Source organism: Grampus griseus (genome assembly GCF_964374135.1).
Source record: "Grampus griseus genome assembly, chromosome: 9".
In the NCBI taxonomy this organism is placed as follows: domain Eukaryota; kingdom Metazoa; phylum Chordata; class Mammalia; order Artiodactyla; family Delphinidae; genus Grampus; species Grampus griseus.
Genome location: NC_139003.1, coordinates 11,891,621 through 11,906,026, shown reverse-complemented (window position 1 = coordinate 11,906,026; position 14,406 = coordinate 11,891,621). Strand labels below are relative to the sequence as shown.

At 55.3% G+C, this 14,406-nt stretch overlaps 1 protein-coding gene across 1 annotated transcript; it reads right to left on the bottom strand.

The window, feature by feature from the left end:
* Window positions 1-146: 146 nt before the first annotated feature.
* Window positions 147-14,136, bottom strand: TRPV6 (transient receptor potential cation channel subfamily V member 6; the record flags this gene model as incomplete). Its single annotated transcript, XM_082662457.1, has 15 exons — window positions 13,994-14,136; window positions 6,327-6,424; window positions 6,043-6,165; window positions 5,551-5,688; window positions 5,164-5,262; window positions 4,833-5,008; window positions 4,203-4,349; window positions 3,879-4,091; window positions 3,495-3,581; window positions 3,317-3,393; window positions 2,905-3,070; window positions 2,481-2,547; window positions 1,860-2,128; window positions 712-818; window positions 147-405 (listed from the first exon to the last, which is right to left on the bottom strand). The coding sequence occupies exons 1-15, from the start codon at window positions 14,119-14,121 to the stop codon at window positions 147-149; spliced, it is 2,154 nt and encodes a 717-aa protein (XP_082518583.1). The 5' UTR covers window positions 14,122-14,136.
* Between the last annotated feature and the right edge of the window lie 270 nt (window positions 14,137-14,406).

Sequence of the window (14,406 nt, the reverse complement as noted above, 5' to 3'; positions counted from 1 at the left end):
TTATTCGCGCTGGGCCCTGTGCTTCCCATGAGGTGTGGGCCTGCTCCTTGGTTTCCCTTTATTGTGTTCTACCCTCTGGACCTGGCAGATGAGAGGTCTAGGCTTTGCTTCTTGATGCTGCTGGGCACCAGTGTGGGCGGAGACACTCAGATCTGGTACTCCCAGCACTGCCCGTCCTCCAGAGCCATGGTCATCGTCCCCCTCCCCTCTCTCCGGGTCGCTTCCCGCAGCCTCTCCCAGTTCGTGCTGCTGCGGGAAGTACTTCGAGACACTGAGGGGGCAGGAAGGGACAGGTGGGGGCCACCCAGCCCCCGTCCTTCCATGTCATCTTCGGAGCCTGGGTTGCAGAAGGCCTGCGCATAGCGCCGGACGCGCTGCCGGTTGAGATCCTGTCTGTCTTCCACCCTGGCGGCGGGGAAGGAAGAGTTGGAGAGGCTGACCTTGGACCAGCCCTTGTCTCCTGGCCCCGCCCAACCCTACTGCTGGTGCCCTTTTCCCTTGTCTGCAGCCCGAGTGGGCACAGGGGGTGCCAGGCCTCAGGAAACAGCACAGAGTTGAGTCCAGCAGCTCTGGGGATGCTTTCAGGGCCCAGGAACCTAGCAGGCCCCTTTCTCCCAGCGAGGCCTGAAGCCTAGGGAGCACACAGGCCTGCACAGGGTCCCTGGGGGCAGGAGGTTGAGCAGAGGGACGCCAGCCCCCGCTGTCACTCACCGCAGGAACCAACGGTCCCCCAGCCCGAACTTGCGCCCGCAGATCCCGGAGCGAGGCCACAGGCAGCGAGGCAGCTTCTTTTCCAGCATCACTGTGGTGGCCACGACCTGCGTGTGGGGACAAAAGAGGACGAAATCAGAGGCTGGGTGCAGACCAGGAGAGGAGAGGACGCCAGGCAGAGGGAAAACAGTTGAGCAACATCTGGGAAACTCATGGTTTCCCAGAGGTGCCAACACCCCTGAGGTGGGGACGGCAGTGGCAGCTTTGTCAGCTCTCTTCTGCGGGCGAGAGTGGATGGGCCTTGAGCCCTACAGCACTTCACCCGTAACCTGACATCCGGGCCGGGCTGGTCCTGCAGCAGGTGGGGAGACCTTGCTCCAAGGAGACAGGAAGGAGGGCAGAGCAAAGAGAAAGGGTCTGCAGGGCTGCAGAATATTTTGGCCCTACAGGTGTAAAGGCTACTTAGAAACACAAACATCTTGCAGAGAAATCTCATATCAATACATTCGCATGGAAAAAAATATTTTCATCAGCAAACCCTGTTCAGCCAGCTTACGCTTTTTTTTAACTCCATTTTCTACACAACACAGTTAGATGCCATCCAATTTGAGGGACTTCCATTTATTTTGCTGAAATTATTTTTGTTGAGATAAATTATTTTGTATTTTTAAATGATGATTTGATCCAATTCGTTCTTTTGTCCCCATCACAATTACCTGACTGAAGATAGTTTCTGCTATATAGGGAGTTTGTGTGGCATTACTTTTAACAGGTCCAATTTTTCTGGGTCAGATTTTGAAGACTTAACTATTGCCAGAAAGATGTGATACTCCAGCTTTTTTATTCAATAACAAAATTTACTGAATGCTGTAGTAGCCACTACTAAGCGTCATTTCTTGATGATTCTAGAAAAGACAGATTTGACTTTTTGAGAAAACGGTGAGGAATTTTCAGCTATTCCAGTATTGCTCAGTCGTATTGCTAATCCAGTTCTGTGCACTTTGCATAATCTGTACTGTGCGCTAACCGTCCAAACCTATGTTGGGGGTCAAAATATCCGGCCTCTTGAGTTTGGCCCCCCCACCCCCCGTCCTTGGCAGGAAGGGAATGACTTGCACTAACCCTCCCAGCCACCAGGGGGCGCTCACCTGGGCCCTCCAGAGCTCGTCCCGCTCGTGGGCCACGCGCCAGTGAGTGTCACCCATCATAGCGATGAGGAGGTTGAGCATGAGAAGGGCGGCAATGATGGCGAAGGCAGCGTAGGTGACGCTGTACATGAAGGGCAGATCCACGGTGTAGTTGGCAGGGCCATCAATGATGGTGAGGAACAGCTCGAAGGTGCTGAACAGCGCCATGGGGTAACTGTAGAAATGGCCCAGCTCGTTAGGGTCCTCTGTCTGGAAGATGATAAAGAAGGCTGCTCCACCCCAGGGGGTGAGAGTTACATGTGAATAAACCGTAGCCAGCTCTTTGCTGCCCATTTCAGTGCTGTTTTCCCTTCCTCTCCACCACCACCATCCCAGCCCTGCCTCACTCCGCACTTTGGGTTCTTTCATTCCCTTAGTTTCCGTATGGCTCACCCTCCCGATCCCGAGACCCACCGCCCCCTAACACTCCTGAGGGACAGCCCATCCTTAGATCCTACGGCCTCCTCTTACCTCTGCCTGCCTTCCCACCTCCCCCTCCCCCGCCCCCCACCAAGTCTATCCAGAGGTATTCTGTGCTATCTAGTTTCCTCCAGCCCAGGGCTCCCATCGGAGACGACGTACCTGAGGCAAAGCCCAGGATGACCACAGCCATCAGCCAGCAGAACCTCATCAGATCGCCAAAAATCATCTAGACGGAGGGGAGGGAAGGGAGGACAGCTGCGCATCAATCCCTTGAGCAAATGCCCCTCCCAGCCTCTAAGAGGTCTAACCCTGAGACGTCTAACAGCTCCACCCCTCTCCCATAGGGTTGGCAAACTGGCCTGCTGGCCACATCTACTTGGTCAGTTGCGGTTGGCCCTTGAACAAGAATTTTACATGTTTGAAGGATTGAAAAACATTTCAAAGGAGGAAGAGAAAAAAGAAAATCAAACAGATTATATGTGGCTCTCCGAGCCTGAGACCTCTGTTGTCTGCCCCTTTACAGAAATGTTTGCAGCCCCTGCTCTAGGACCTTTCTCTAGAAAGCTCAGGAGGCAGCACTGACCTTCTGGATCATGACGGTGAAGGGGCCCAGCATCTGGAATCCTCGGGCAAAGTACATGACGTTGCACCAGCCCAGCACCAGGGCGAAGGACATGGGTACCACCTCCCCGTTGGTGTTGGTGAGCCTCATCACCATGGTCACCAGCACCATGCAGGCATAGGTGATGCTGGGGGGAGAGCGGGGGGGGGTGATGAGAGCGAGACTGGGATGACCCTGGGGGTCCAAGAGCAAGGGGGTGATGGAAATGGTGCCCACACACTCAGGTTCAACCTCTGTAAGCTCGATACACAGGGTCACACACACATCAGAGAGGGGGCCTCTGGAACTGGCGTTCTCCAGAGGTTAGGGATCCGGGGAGTAAAACTACAGCCTTGGTGAGGAAAGGGACGGGGGTGAGAGGAAGGAGGCTCACAAGAGCACGTGGAACGGTCCTCCAAGGATGGTCTGTCCAAAGAAGCGAGTGACCCCCACGCGGAAGATGTCTGGAATCTGGAGAGAGACCAGGAAGACACGAAGGCCCTTGGAGACTGAGGCTCGGGCTGGATCCCCACGGCAGACAGCCTCACCCCCGGATCCCGACCACCACACACCTCTATGAGCAGAATGATCACAGCTCCGAAGATGGACACCAGCTCCCCCACCAGTCGGAGGTGATCCTCGGGGGTCACATAGGCCTCCTGAGGGGAGAGACGTGGTCAGAGGACTCGGGGCTTCCCAGCCTGCCCCTGGGTACAAGTCAGCGTCCTTGTCTAGGGTCACAAACCAGTCTTTTTAACCTGTTAAGGTTGGCGCTCTCAAACTCTGCTCTTAGAGCATCGGTATGTTTCTGTGTGCATGTATTTTGAATTTGTGCCTGTGTATTTGAGACTTAAGCAAGGGAGAAACGTGGGTGGTAAGACGGGAACGTGATTCACGTGGAAGAAAGGGCAGAGAGCTGGATCCCGCCTGAAGCTCTGCTCCTCCTAGGGTGTCACCTGAAGTAGCTTCTGCTGTAGGACGGTATTGTCCCGGGGGTCAGTTTGGTTGTGGGTCCTGGGATTGAGGGGGCGGTAGACACAGCACGTGGTAAAGCAGACCAGGTACAGCAGGTATATGGCAGCCAGCACGCAGAAGTATGGCCACCCATATCTCTTCCACTTGAGGTTCACCAGCTCCTTCACTGGCGTCTGGTCCAGGATCTGGCGAGCCTGCAGCAGAACAAGAGGAGAGCGAGCAGCTCGGAGACCCTGACTCCCCTCCCCCGCTGCTCCCTACCCTGAAGACCACACCCCCTCCTCCCCCCTCCCCGTACCGCGCACCTCCCGCTTCTTGGAGGTGACGATCAGCTCCAGCAGGGACTGCTCCTCCCCTGAGGAGTCGATCTCTGTGAGGTCGTAGAGAGTGGAGGTCAGCGGCCCGCACGTCCACTGGATGTGCTTCCGCTTCTGCATCAGGTGCTGGAACATCTAAGGTTGGGGGTGCAGGAGCAAGCAAAGGGGACGGTCACAGGGTGTGGCTGGGAAGCTTGCCCAGAGCACAGCACCCCTGAAAGGGTGCTCGCTGTTTACTCAAAGACCACAGCCTTGCGGGCAAAAGAACCCATCTTCATGCCAGGCTCCGAGTTCCTCCTCTTCCCCCGTAACTCCCTCTAGAGCTTGGAAACAAGAGGTGAGAGGATGCAGGGCTGCTGCTTGTGGGCTGGAAGGACAAGAGGACGTGGGCATTTCAGACCACTCCAGGGTGGGATCTAGACCCTGTAAGTCCCCAACAACTCAGGGGAGAGAAAGTGGGCAAGAGAGACAGGGGCTGCGGAAGAAATTCCAACTGAAGCTGAAAACGGGACCTCAGCATCAGGGATAACTGGTGACAGATCTATTTCCTCAAAGGGCCAGAAACGTAAGATGAAGGTCAGGAGAAGAACACGGGGGGACTGTGGGCGGGTCCCTCACCCTGGTGTTGCCCTCCACTCCAGCCAGCTTGAAGGGGGTGAGGCCCTGGTGATTGGGCACGAGGTCCAGGGACTGCAGGTGGTCCCCGCGCCCGTCGTAGGACAGCAGCAGGCTGTACATCTGGCAGGCAAAGGTTTTGCTGGGCTGGAGGACGAGGATGTGCAACACTGTGTTTCCTGGGGGAGGACACGGGCTGTCACATGGCCACCGGGACTAGAGTCCCTGATGCTCCCCATGACCCCCACCCCCAACCTGCGCCCGGTGGACCTGAGGGCTGTCCCGGCCCCTCCTCTGCCACCCAGCTCAGCTCCCCCTCCAGCCCGGCTCTCACCCAGGGAGTCCTGGGCCCGGATGTCAGCGCCGTGCTCAATGAGCAGCCTCACGGTCTCCTCGCTGCCCATGCAGGCCGCAAAGGACAAAGGGTGCTCCCCTGGGGGTGCAGAGGGCCCCGTGGCTTGAGGGTGCAGGCTGGGATGGGCAGTCTCTCCAGGGGACTGCCTCTCCCTCCCCACGTCTCAGCTCTGGGCCTGGGGACGCTTGTCAGCAGAACCAGAGGCGGGGACGGTGCAGGGGGCCCTGCGTCGGGGGGCTGGCTCTGACCTTCAGCCTGAGGAGGGCGGACCCCTCCCAGCTTCCCCCGGCATGGAGCCCCCGCAGCCTGCCCTCCCTTTGCTCTTGGCCCCCTCCCCACCCTCCCAGCCCTGGCCCTGGCTCTCACCAAAGTAGAGGAGGTTGTGGGGACTGAGGCAGAAGGCTGAGCCTACCGCCCTTGCAGAGACGCTGGCCCCGTGGGCGAGCAGGGCTTTCACCAAGTTCACGTTCTGGTTCATGATGGCCATGTGCAGTGCCGTCTGACCTGGACAAGAGAGCTCTTGTCATGGGGTGTGTCTCCAGGATCCTGCAGGGGGTCCCTCCCGAATCTCCACAGGGTCCTCTTCACCAGGGCAGCCTTTAGCGGGGAGGATGGGGTGGGGGTTCCCAGGGGACCCAGCTGCCGCCTGCCTCTTCCCACTCTAGGCCTTTCCATCTCGGGGTGGTGCTCGAATGAGCTGCACTGTGGATGCTGAGGAAGAAGGGACATGAAGAGGGGGGTACAGAGGAGGGGGGCTCACGTTCCCTCTTGGTTTCCCCAAATTATCCACCACCAGGACTGCCCTGAAACAGTGAGCTGGTCGCTCCTCCCTCTGCCCTGAGCCCCTTGGCCTCTCACCTTCATACAGCTCAGAGGTAATGGGCTCGTCGACCAGCTCCGGGGCGGCCTCCATCAGCACGATGGCGGCCTCCAGGTGGTCATAGAGGGCCGCCACGTGCAGCGCCGTCTCCCCCAGGGCTCCTGACGTTGACAGAAAGAGTCACATGGCTTTGCTGGAGCAGGGGAATGGGGACTGGAGAGACTTGGGGGCCCCCGGCAGAAGGTCCCGGGGCTGTACTGGCAGGAGGCTGGTGGAGGGCGAGCGCGTGCACAGGGCTGACCCGGGGGGAGAGGCGCCGTACCTTTCTGGTGGACATCGCAGGCTTCATATTCGAGCAGCTTGACGAGAGCCTGGATATCGTTCTCTTTGGCAGCTGTGAGGAGAGGAGACTCCCAGATCCTACAAGGGAGGGGAGCAGGTCCGCTTGTGGAGCCAGGTCTGTCATACCCCTCGGTGGCAACGAATTCCAAGGGTCCTCATCCAGAGAGGTGGGGCCGTCGGGGGAGGGGGGGAAGCGCCGCCTGATCTCTCTTTCTCTGACCCGTTAGTTAACCCAAAGCAACTTCTTCCCCCTTTAGCTTGCGTGGGAGAATGTCAGGAACTGCCTTCCTTTCCCCTGGGTGCTGTGACCAGGGTGTGTGTGTGATCTGTGCACCTGGCTTATAGAGGGAGGAGTTTCAGTTAAAATGCTCATTCACCTCCTGACCTATTGACCTCTGGAGGGACCCTGTTTGAGCTTCACTCAAAGCCTTGCGATTACTCTCCAAGATAAGCTTTGTTTTCATGGACTAAGGGTACAAGGAATTCCTCATATTTGCGGAGGAGGCTGACACGTAGAAGCTGGCAGATTTTCCTCCTGTTGTGTGATGCTCGCTTTTTTTTTTTCTTTTTTTTTTTTTTTGCGGTACGCGGGCCTCTCACTGTTGCGGCCTCTCCCGTTGCGGAGCACAGGCTCCGGACGCGCAGGCGCAGCGGCCATGGCTCACGGGCCCAGCCGCTCCGCGGCATGTGGGATCCTCCCGGACCGGGGCACGAACCCGCGTCCCTCGCGTCGGCAGGCGGACTCTCAGCCCTGGATGCTCGCCTCTTTAGACCTCGGCAAAGCCCTTTGATTCTGGCACTTTCCTTCCTACAACGGCATATCTGGGGGTCAATCGAGAAGCAACCGTGGGTCCTTTTTTTCCTTTTGGCCCCGACATCACATTACAGTCTCTCCCTACTTTCTATCTGCTTCTCACTTGTTTTAGGCAAAGAATCATCTTCTTTGACTTTCCAGTCTTACACCTACAACGAACTAAAAAACCTTTTGTAATATCAAAACTTAGCCCAACTAAGACACACGGGGTCCCTTTTATTTAATTTTCTCTCCTGGCCCAGAACTACTTGGTCTTTCTACGGGAGTGAATGAAATAATGTTATTTACCCACAGATGGCCAGTTATGTGAACAGGAGCTCATACACCGAAGAACCCATAGTAGCAGGAAATCGACTCCACGAGCTGGGGGTGAGCGGGTGCTCAGGAGAGGAGGAAAGAGCACGACACGTCCACCTCCCTGAATGCTGGCCCCAGCTCCCTGCGTCAGGCCACGCAGGCAGCCACCTGCCAATTCAACATCCCTCTCCGTTCAGTCCCTGCCCTCTCATTCCTGCTGATGCACGTCCTCATTCTCTAGGCCAGGATTAGCAAAATATCCTCTTTCCCCGCACCCCTGTTTTCCCCAATCCATTCTTCGGGATGCCACCAAGATACTCTCTCTAAACGGCAGATGCAGCCACAGTTCACAGAAGTCTGATGGCTCCTTAAACACCCAGGGGAAGAATCTCAGAAATGCTCTAGAGCCTTTGTGCAACTCCTTTTCCAGGCTCTCTTCCTCTCATTGGCCCTCCACCTGGCATTTCAGCCTCACCACCCCAGGGCACACCATCCTCCCCACTCCTGTGCTATAACTCAACTCTCCTTCCACCCGGACTCTAATCCCCCACCCCGCCCTAATCACTCTGTTCTGTGCTCGCCGTGCCTGGGAATATGCCCAGCGTACGGCAGACACTCATTGCCACTATCTGTAGAAGGAGTGAACTGTAGCAATGCCAGAAGGTGGTTTGCCTTTACTGTCCTTCCTTATTATCTCCATCAGGCCGCCCCCTAAGCCAACCTTAGGCAAACGTATAATCTAAGTAAAAAATAGTACGCTTGGTATGCGCACACAGCTGCAAAACAAGTCTGTTACACCTTCCACCCCCCCACCCCCATCAGCCCTACCATCACCACTACCTTTCCCAACGATTTGCCCAAAGCCCCCCTTTATGGATGTTGTAAAGCAAGCAGTATTCCCCAACACACACACACACACACACACACACACACACACACACAGGAGGACGTTTTCCACCCTCTCCTCTGGCCTTACTTTCATTTTAGCATTTTCACTGTGTTCTGTGATTAGCATCTGTCTCTTCCTCTACACTAGGGGCCCTTGAGGTCAGAGATCAGCCACTTTCTCATCTTTGTAAACTTTCTCTGCCCCCCTCCAATTAGCTTCTAGTTTCGTGCCCCATTTTGACTGAAGGTTAATGGCAAAGCTAGGAATAAGTCCAAGGGGGCTTCTGACCCAAGCGCAGAGTCTCCTCCCTGCTTCCTAAGACGTGAGGGAGGAGGCTAGTCAGTGGCAGCCCCAAAGATGTCCCCCTTGGTCCTGACACACCTCTGATGCCCATAAATGTCTCTCCCAAACCTCCAGTCCATACGCGTTCTGTTTCTGGCCTCTGCTGACTGCCCTACTGGCCTGGGAAGGGCAGGGAGATATTGTTCGAATGGGGCTTGCCAGATTTACCAAGTAAAAACACGAGGATGCTCGGTTAGAGCTGAATTTTAGATACACAGAAAATAAGTTTTTAATATAAGTATGTCTCATGCAATATGTGGGCCACACATATACTAACAACTTATTTGTTGTTTATCTGAAATTCAAATTCAACTCTGTCTTGTATTTTATCTGGGAACCCCAACCAGGTTTATGGAGACCCGGCCTCCTTTGGGTGGCAAACTCCAGAATCCAGCAAAAACGGAGGGCAGTGGTGTCTGAATGGTTCCCAGGGAAGCAGGCAGAGGCATGATTTGCAATAGCATCACAGGGCCACAAGGGGGCAGCCGAGAAAGCCCTTGCTCGCATTCTTGGCAATAAGGCAGATCCCGCCCCACTCCAACCACCTGCCTACCCTTGTGCCCCATAAGAAAGGCACAAGAGCGGACGCATCCAAAGATTCTTGTCCCTGGGAAATTAGCTTCTTCCAAAGCAACCCAGCACAGACGTTTAGATCTGGAGCAAAATCTACACATCTTCACCAGACACCTCCCTACGGCAGGAAGAAGAGACGATATTGCCAAAATGTCTTCTGATTTTAACGGTTAAATTATACTCCCTCCCTCCCAGGGGAGAGTTCCACTTTATTTAGTAGAATGCTTAACACTACTACCAGAATCTCTTACTTACAAACAGTGATTTAGAGCAGTGGTCCTTAACCAGCGGTGGTCCCCTGCCGCCTCCCAAGGAACTGGGCAATGTCTGGAGACATCTTTGGTTGTCATGACTGCAGGGAGGGGTGCTACTGGCATCTAGCGGGCAGAGGGCGGGGATGCTGCTAAGATTCTTACACAAGGCAAGCTCCCGTAACAGAAAATCATCTGCCCAACACGTCAAAAGTGCCAAGGTAGCGAAACCCTGACCTTGAGGTATAATTATTCATAACCTTTTTAGGAAAGTATTTTTCACATTAAATAGAGTAAGAAATTCCCTCTGTGTGTTTTCTTATAAATCATTAAATACTCAACTAAGAAACAAAAGGTGAAGCCTTTCAAGCACCCACTGATTAAGTATTTAATAAAAGACTTAATAAAAGAAATTAGAGAGCAGATCTGAAATTATAATGATATGAAAGGTGTTTCTAGAATTTAGAATGTCTTATTTTGCTTGACAGTTATAAAATTGAACGGTATGGTTCAGTAATGGACTGGTAGAAATGCTACTATAGGATTTCTGGCATAAAACCTAGCACACTTTCTATAGAGTAAATGAATCATTGATCTTCCCTCAGGGCTCCCTCTGGGCCCCAAGGATCTGCCACTCGCCTTTTCTCTCTGTCCCCTCAGCCCGTCCTCTCTGCCTCCATTCTTGTGGATATGTACACGTCTGTGTGTGCACTCACATGTGGACCTGCACACGTGGGTGCCATAGGCACGAATGAAGTTTTGTATTTGGTTGCTGGGAAACAAGGCAGGATCAAGAGTGTCTAGAGAAGAATTCAAATCTGCATTTTCGAGCTAGAAAGTCCTTAGAAACCTAGTCTAATCTGTTCATGTAATCGATGGAGAAAGAAGCCTGAAGTCCCGAGGTGATTTGTCCAAACAAGTCAGAGGCAGCGCTGGGACTCCCGATGGCCATTTCTCTGTCCCTATTCTCTGTGTTAATCAGGATCCGAAGAGGGGTCAGAGCAGGTACGGGGGGCACAGGAGCCACATGTGTGGGTCCCACTGGTTTCTCCACCAGCCCCTCCTGGAGAAGCGTGCCAGCTGGGCAGGGGAGGGTCACACCATCTAGAAGCCCTGACTCTGGTTCCCTCGGTGGATCCAGCTCTGATGGGCGGAAGCTCACAACTCCTCTAACTCCTGCCGTCACTGGGACTTGCCTTTTGACTTTCCTTATGTCTTTTTTTTTTTTTGCGGTACGCGAGCCTCTCACCGTTGTGGCCTCTCCCGCTGCGGAGCACAGGCTCCGGACGCGCAGGCTCAGCGGCCATGGCTCACGGGCCCAGCCGCTCCGCGGCATATGGGATCCTCCCGGACCGGGGCACGAACCCGCGTCCCCTGCATCGGCAGGTGGACTCTCAACCACTGCGCCACCAGGGAAGCCCCCTTATGTCCTTTTTAATCACAACAGTGCCATGGGTTAAATGTGCTTTTTAGCTTCCAAAGCAGCATCTCACTTACTATCCCGTTTGCTCTTTACAGCCCCGTGACACAGGCTGAATCATTCTCTCATTTTTACGCAAAGGAAACCGAGGCAGCCATGCCAAATCCTTGCCAGAAGATCAAACAGAGTTTAAGGCAGAACGCTTGGCCAGCAACCTAGCCTCAGGCTCTCACCACTCAATTATGTGGTTCTTCTAGTTTTATGGCTCTTCCCAATTCTGCTGGCGGTGCGGGTGAGTTGGGGGAGCAGCTGGTGCAGTGACCACAGGTGAAGCAAAGAGCAGCCCTGAGTGGGGAGGAGGCGTGCCCTGGCCACTTGGGGCGACCTCCCTCCAGCTCAGGTTCTGGGCGACGGGATGAAGAAGCCAAAGCTCGGGAAAGTGGCTAATTCCAGATTTGGCCGCCTTTCTAGTTGCCAAAACCGCGTCCTGCATGTGGTAGGTGCACGCTCCCTGCTGAGGCAGAGAGTCCTAACGTGCTGCAGCGTCCCAGCACTTACTTCTGACAGACAGGCCAGTTCACAGATATTAATACAGGGATCTATCTAAACAGAAAAGAACCCCCAGCGTTCCCTGCCTTTTGCCAACTAGTGGGAGGGTGACCATGCCAGCGAGGGGGTCGGGGGAGGGTCAGGTTAGGTAGACAGACCCTGGAAGCTGCTCAGCACACCCCACACCAACCAAAATCAGAGCCTGCACTGTCCTCCTCAAGGGTCCCATGATGCTTGTTCACAGCCTTCTTAGAACACTCGCTAAGCTCAATGTTAACCCAAGTCGATACCTACTGGTGCGTTTTGCCCATGAGAACGTGAGCTTCTTGAGGGCAGAGAATGTGTCATGTTCATTTCTGCAAACCTAGCTGAGAGTTTTACACTCCATGTCTAGTACATTGCGTCTCAGGAGATACGACGATGCAAAGCTGAGAGAGATGATGCAGAGGGAATGAGAGAAAGTGACGGTTCCACCTGGATCCCAACGATGTCCATTTAAGCAGAGGGAGCGGTGACGAAGACCCAAGAGTCTACCAGAGAAAGAGGGATGCTGGGTTCCCCATATTCCTGGAGAGACCTGAATGGCTCCCTTCTCGCTGGACCATGCTCCACCCCCAACCCCACCCAGAGCCCCCCTCTGCTCACTCTGGGTCTGCCTCATTCCCAGGGGGTGGGGGGATGGTAACAGGCCCTTCTCACCTGGCCGCGCTGTCCTCACTCACATGGGCAGCTCACGTGTGTCTAGCTGCCCACAAATCTTCCCTTAGGCTGGCTGATGGTACAGCCTTCGACACTCCCCTTCCTGGCACTTTCAGGTCCTTCTGGGCAGTATCCACCCAGAGGGGAATCAATATACCAGGATCCTGGTGTCCGGGAAGGGGGGGGGTTAAAAAACTGTGGAATCAGACGGGAGATCAGGAAAGGGGGAGAATCCCTCCCAGTGGTGACATCAGGCCTTCCTAGCCCAGGCCTGCCAGAGGAAAGCCCACCAGAAGTCCCTAAGGAACAGGGGCAGAAAAGACAAGGAAAGCAGCCGCGGGCTCCGCCCGGGTCCTTCACTCTGTCTTTGCCACACATAGGCACACAGGGAGCCTCTGCCACCACTTCCAAGCCCCCAGGCCTTTCTGGGCTCCCGCCGGGCTCCCCCAGGCCCCGAGGTCCCGAGAGTGGGAAAGGGATGAATGGAACCGGTGATGGCCCGGTCTCCGACAACAATACCATTCTGTTGCCTCAAGATGTCATCCGCCAAACATGTGCTCAGCCCCCACTCTCCCAGGCCTGGGGGGAGAGAGGTGGGCAGCTGGTGTGAGAGCTGGGAAGCCAAAACTCAAAAAAGGGGCACATCTCCAACCCTGAATCCTTGAGCAAAAGAAAGAAAACCGCAGGGCCTCCAGATAGCCCCCAGCCTCCCCATCAGGCTCAGGCAGACCCCTGCACTTGGAGGTGGAGAAAGACTCCCAGACACAAACACTTTGGACCTTCCCCTTTAAATAGACATAATATCTGTCTTCTCAGGAGCCCAGGGAAGTCCCAAGAGGAGGACTTCCTTCTAGCCTGCCAGCCCCCGGGTGGGGAGAGCACAGAGACTGCAGAAGAAACCACACACTGGCACGGCCTCAAGCTTTCTCGCTGCCCCTCCTCTCCAGTTCCCAACTCTAGGCTGCCATGGAGTGGGGAGGACCGTCAGATGAGTTTAGGGCAGTTTCCAGGGGCTGGAAGTGACAAGTGAGATTTCCTTAGGGCTCCAACTCTAGAGCCTCTCAAATTCCTCAACCTGCATTTGACAGTGAGCTCTGAGCACATCTGGAATTTGGCCCGTTACCCATGCCCCTCTCCCCCAGCAGAGGGTAATAAATTTCAGGGCTGGGTCCCAGCTTTGCTGTCTCCATACCAACCCCCCTCTACCTGCCCCAAGAGTCTGACCCAGAGAAGGGCCTGGGTCAACGGCTGAGGCACTAAATGCAGAGGAATGATGATTAGCAAATTCTGTCTTCTTTTGTGGTTACTAGTACCTGCAGTTCCCTCTCTGCTCCATTCATTCATTCATTCATTCATTCATTCCCACATGTGTACATATACGTGCTATGTGTTTCTGTCCGAGAGACTGTTCTAGGGGCAGGGGGTAGAGAGATAAAGCACCTCCAGGCTGCAGGTCTATGATGCCATAATCCTTCCCAGGCCCAGCAAGGTGCCTGGCCTTCCGGGAAGTACTCACGAGAGGCTTCCCTAATTGATTGGATCGTAACCACCTGTGTCAACACCTAGCAAACACCTGTGTCACCCCTGCCAGCCCCCTCCCCTTCCACCTGGCGTCCTGGGGAGCTAGCCCCACAGGCCAAGACCCCTGAGACCAAATGCTCCCAAGGAGTCAGGCCTGGAGGAAGTCTGCCCAGACAGAGGTGCCAAAAAGGGCTTGGGGCCGGGGGTGGGGGGGGAGAAGAGGGATGGGGGGAGAAGAGGGATGGGGGGAGGGGCAAGCCTGGGGGTGTAGGAGGATCCCTTTGAGACTTACCTCTTCTGCTGGAGCAGGTTCTGCTCGTCTCGCCTCTGAGCCCATGACTCCTGTCTCTGGAACCACCTACGGAACTTTCTCCACAGGCAGAGAATGTGCCCCTTCTCCCTGGGCAGCGGCAACCCCATGGAGTGTAGGGCCGGCTCCTTTGGGGGCCTGGGGCCAAGGCCAGAGCCCGCCTGGACTCAGCCCTGGGGCCACATCAGCAGCCCCTAGGGCCGGCCCGCCTTCTCCCCTAGAGGTCCCGTCTAGGGCCTCCCAGGTGCACCAGCCGGATACAGAGGCCTCCGAGTTACAGAGCTGGGTCTCCCGCCACTGGGGCTTCTCAGGCAGGAGCTCCTCCTGGGAGTAGCAGAAGCCCTGCAGACACTCCCTCACTCCTCCCAAATTACCTGAGATTTAAAGAGACAGGC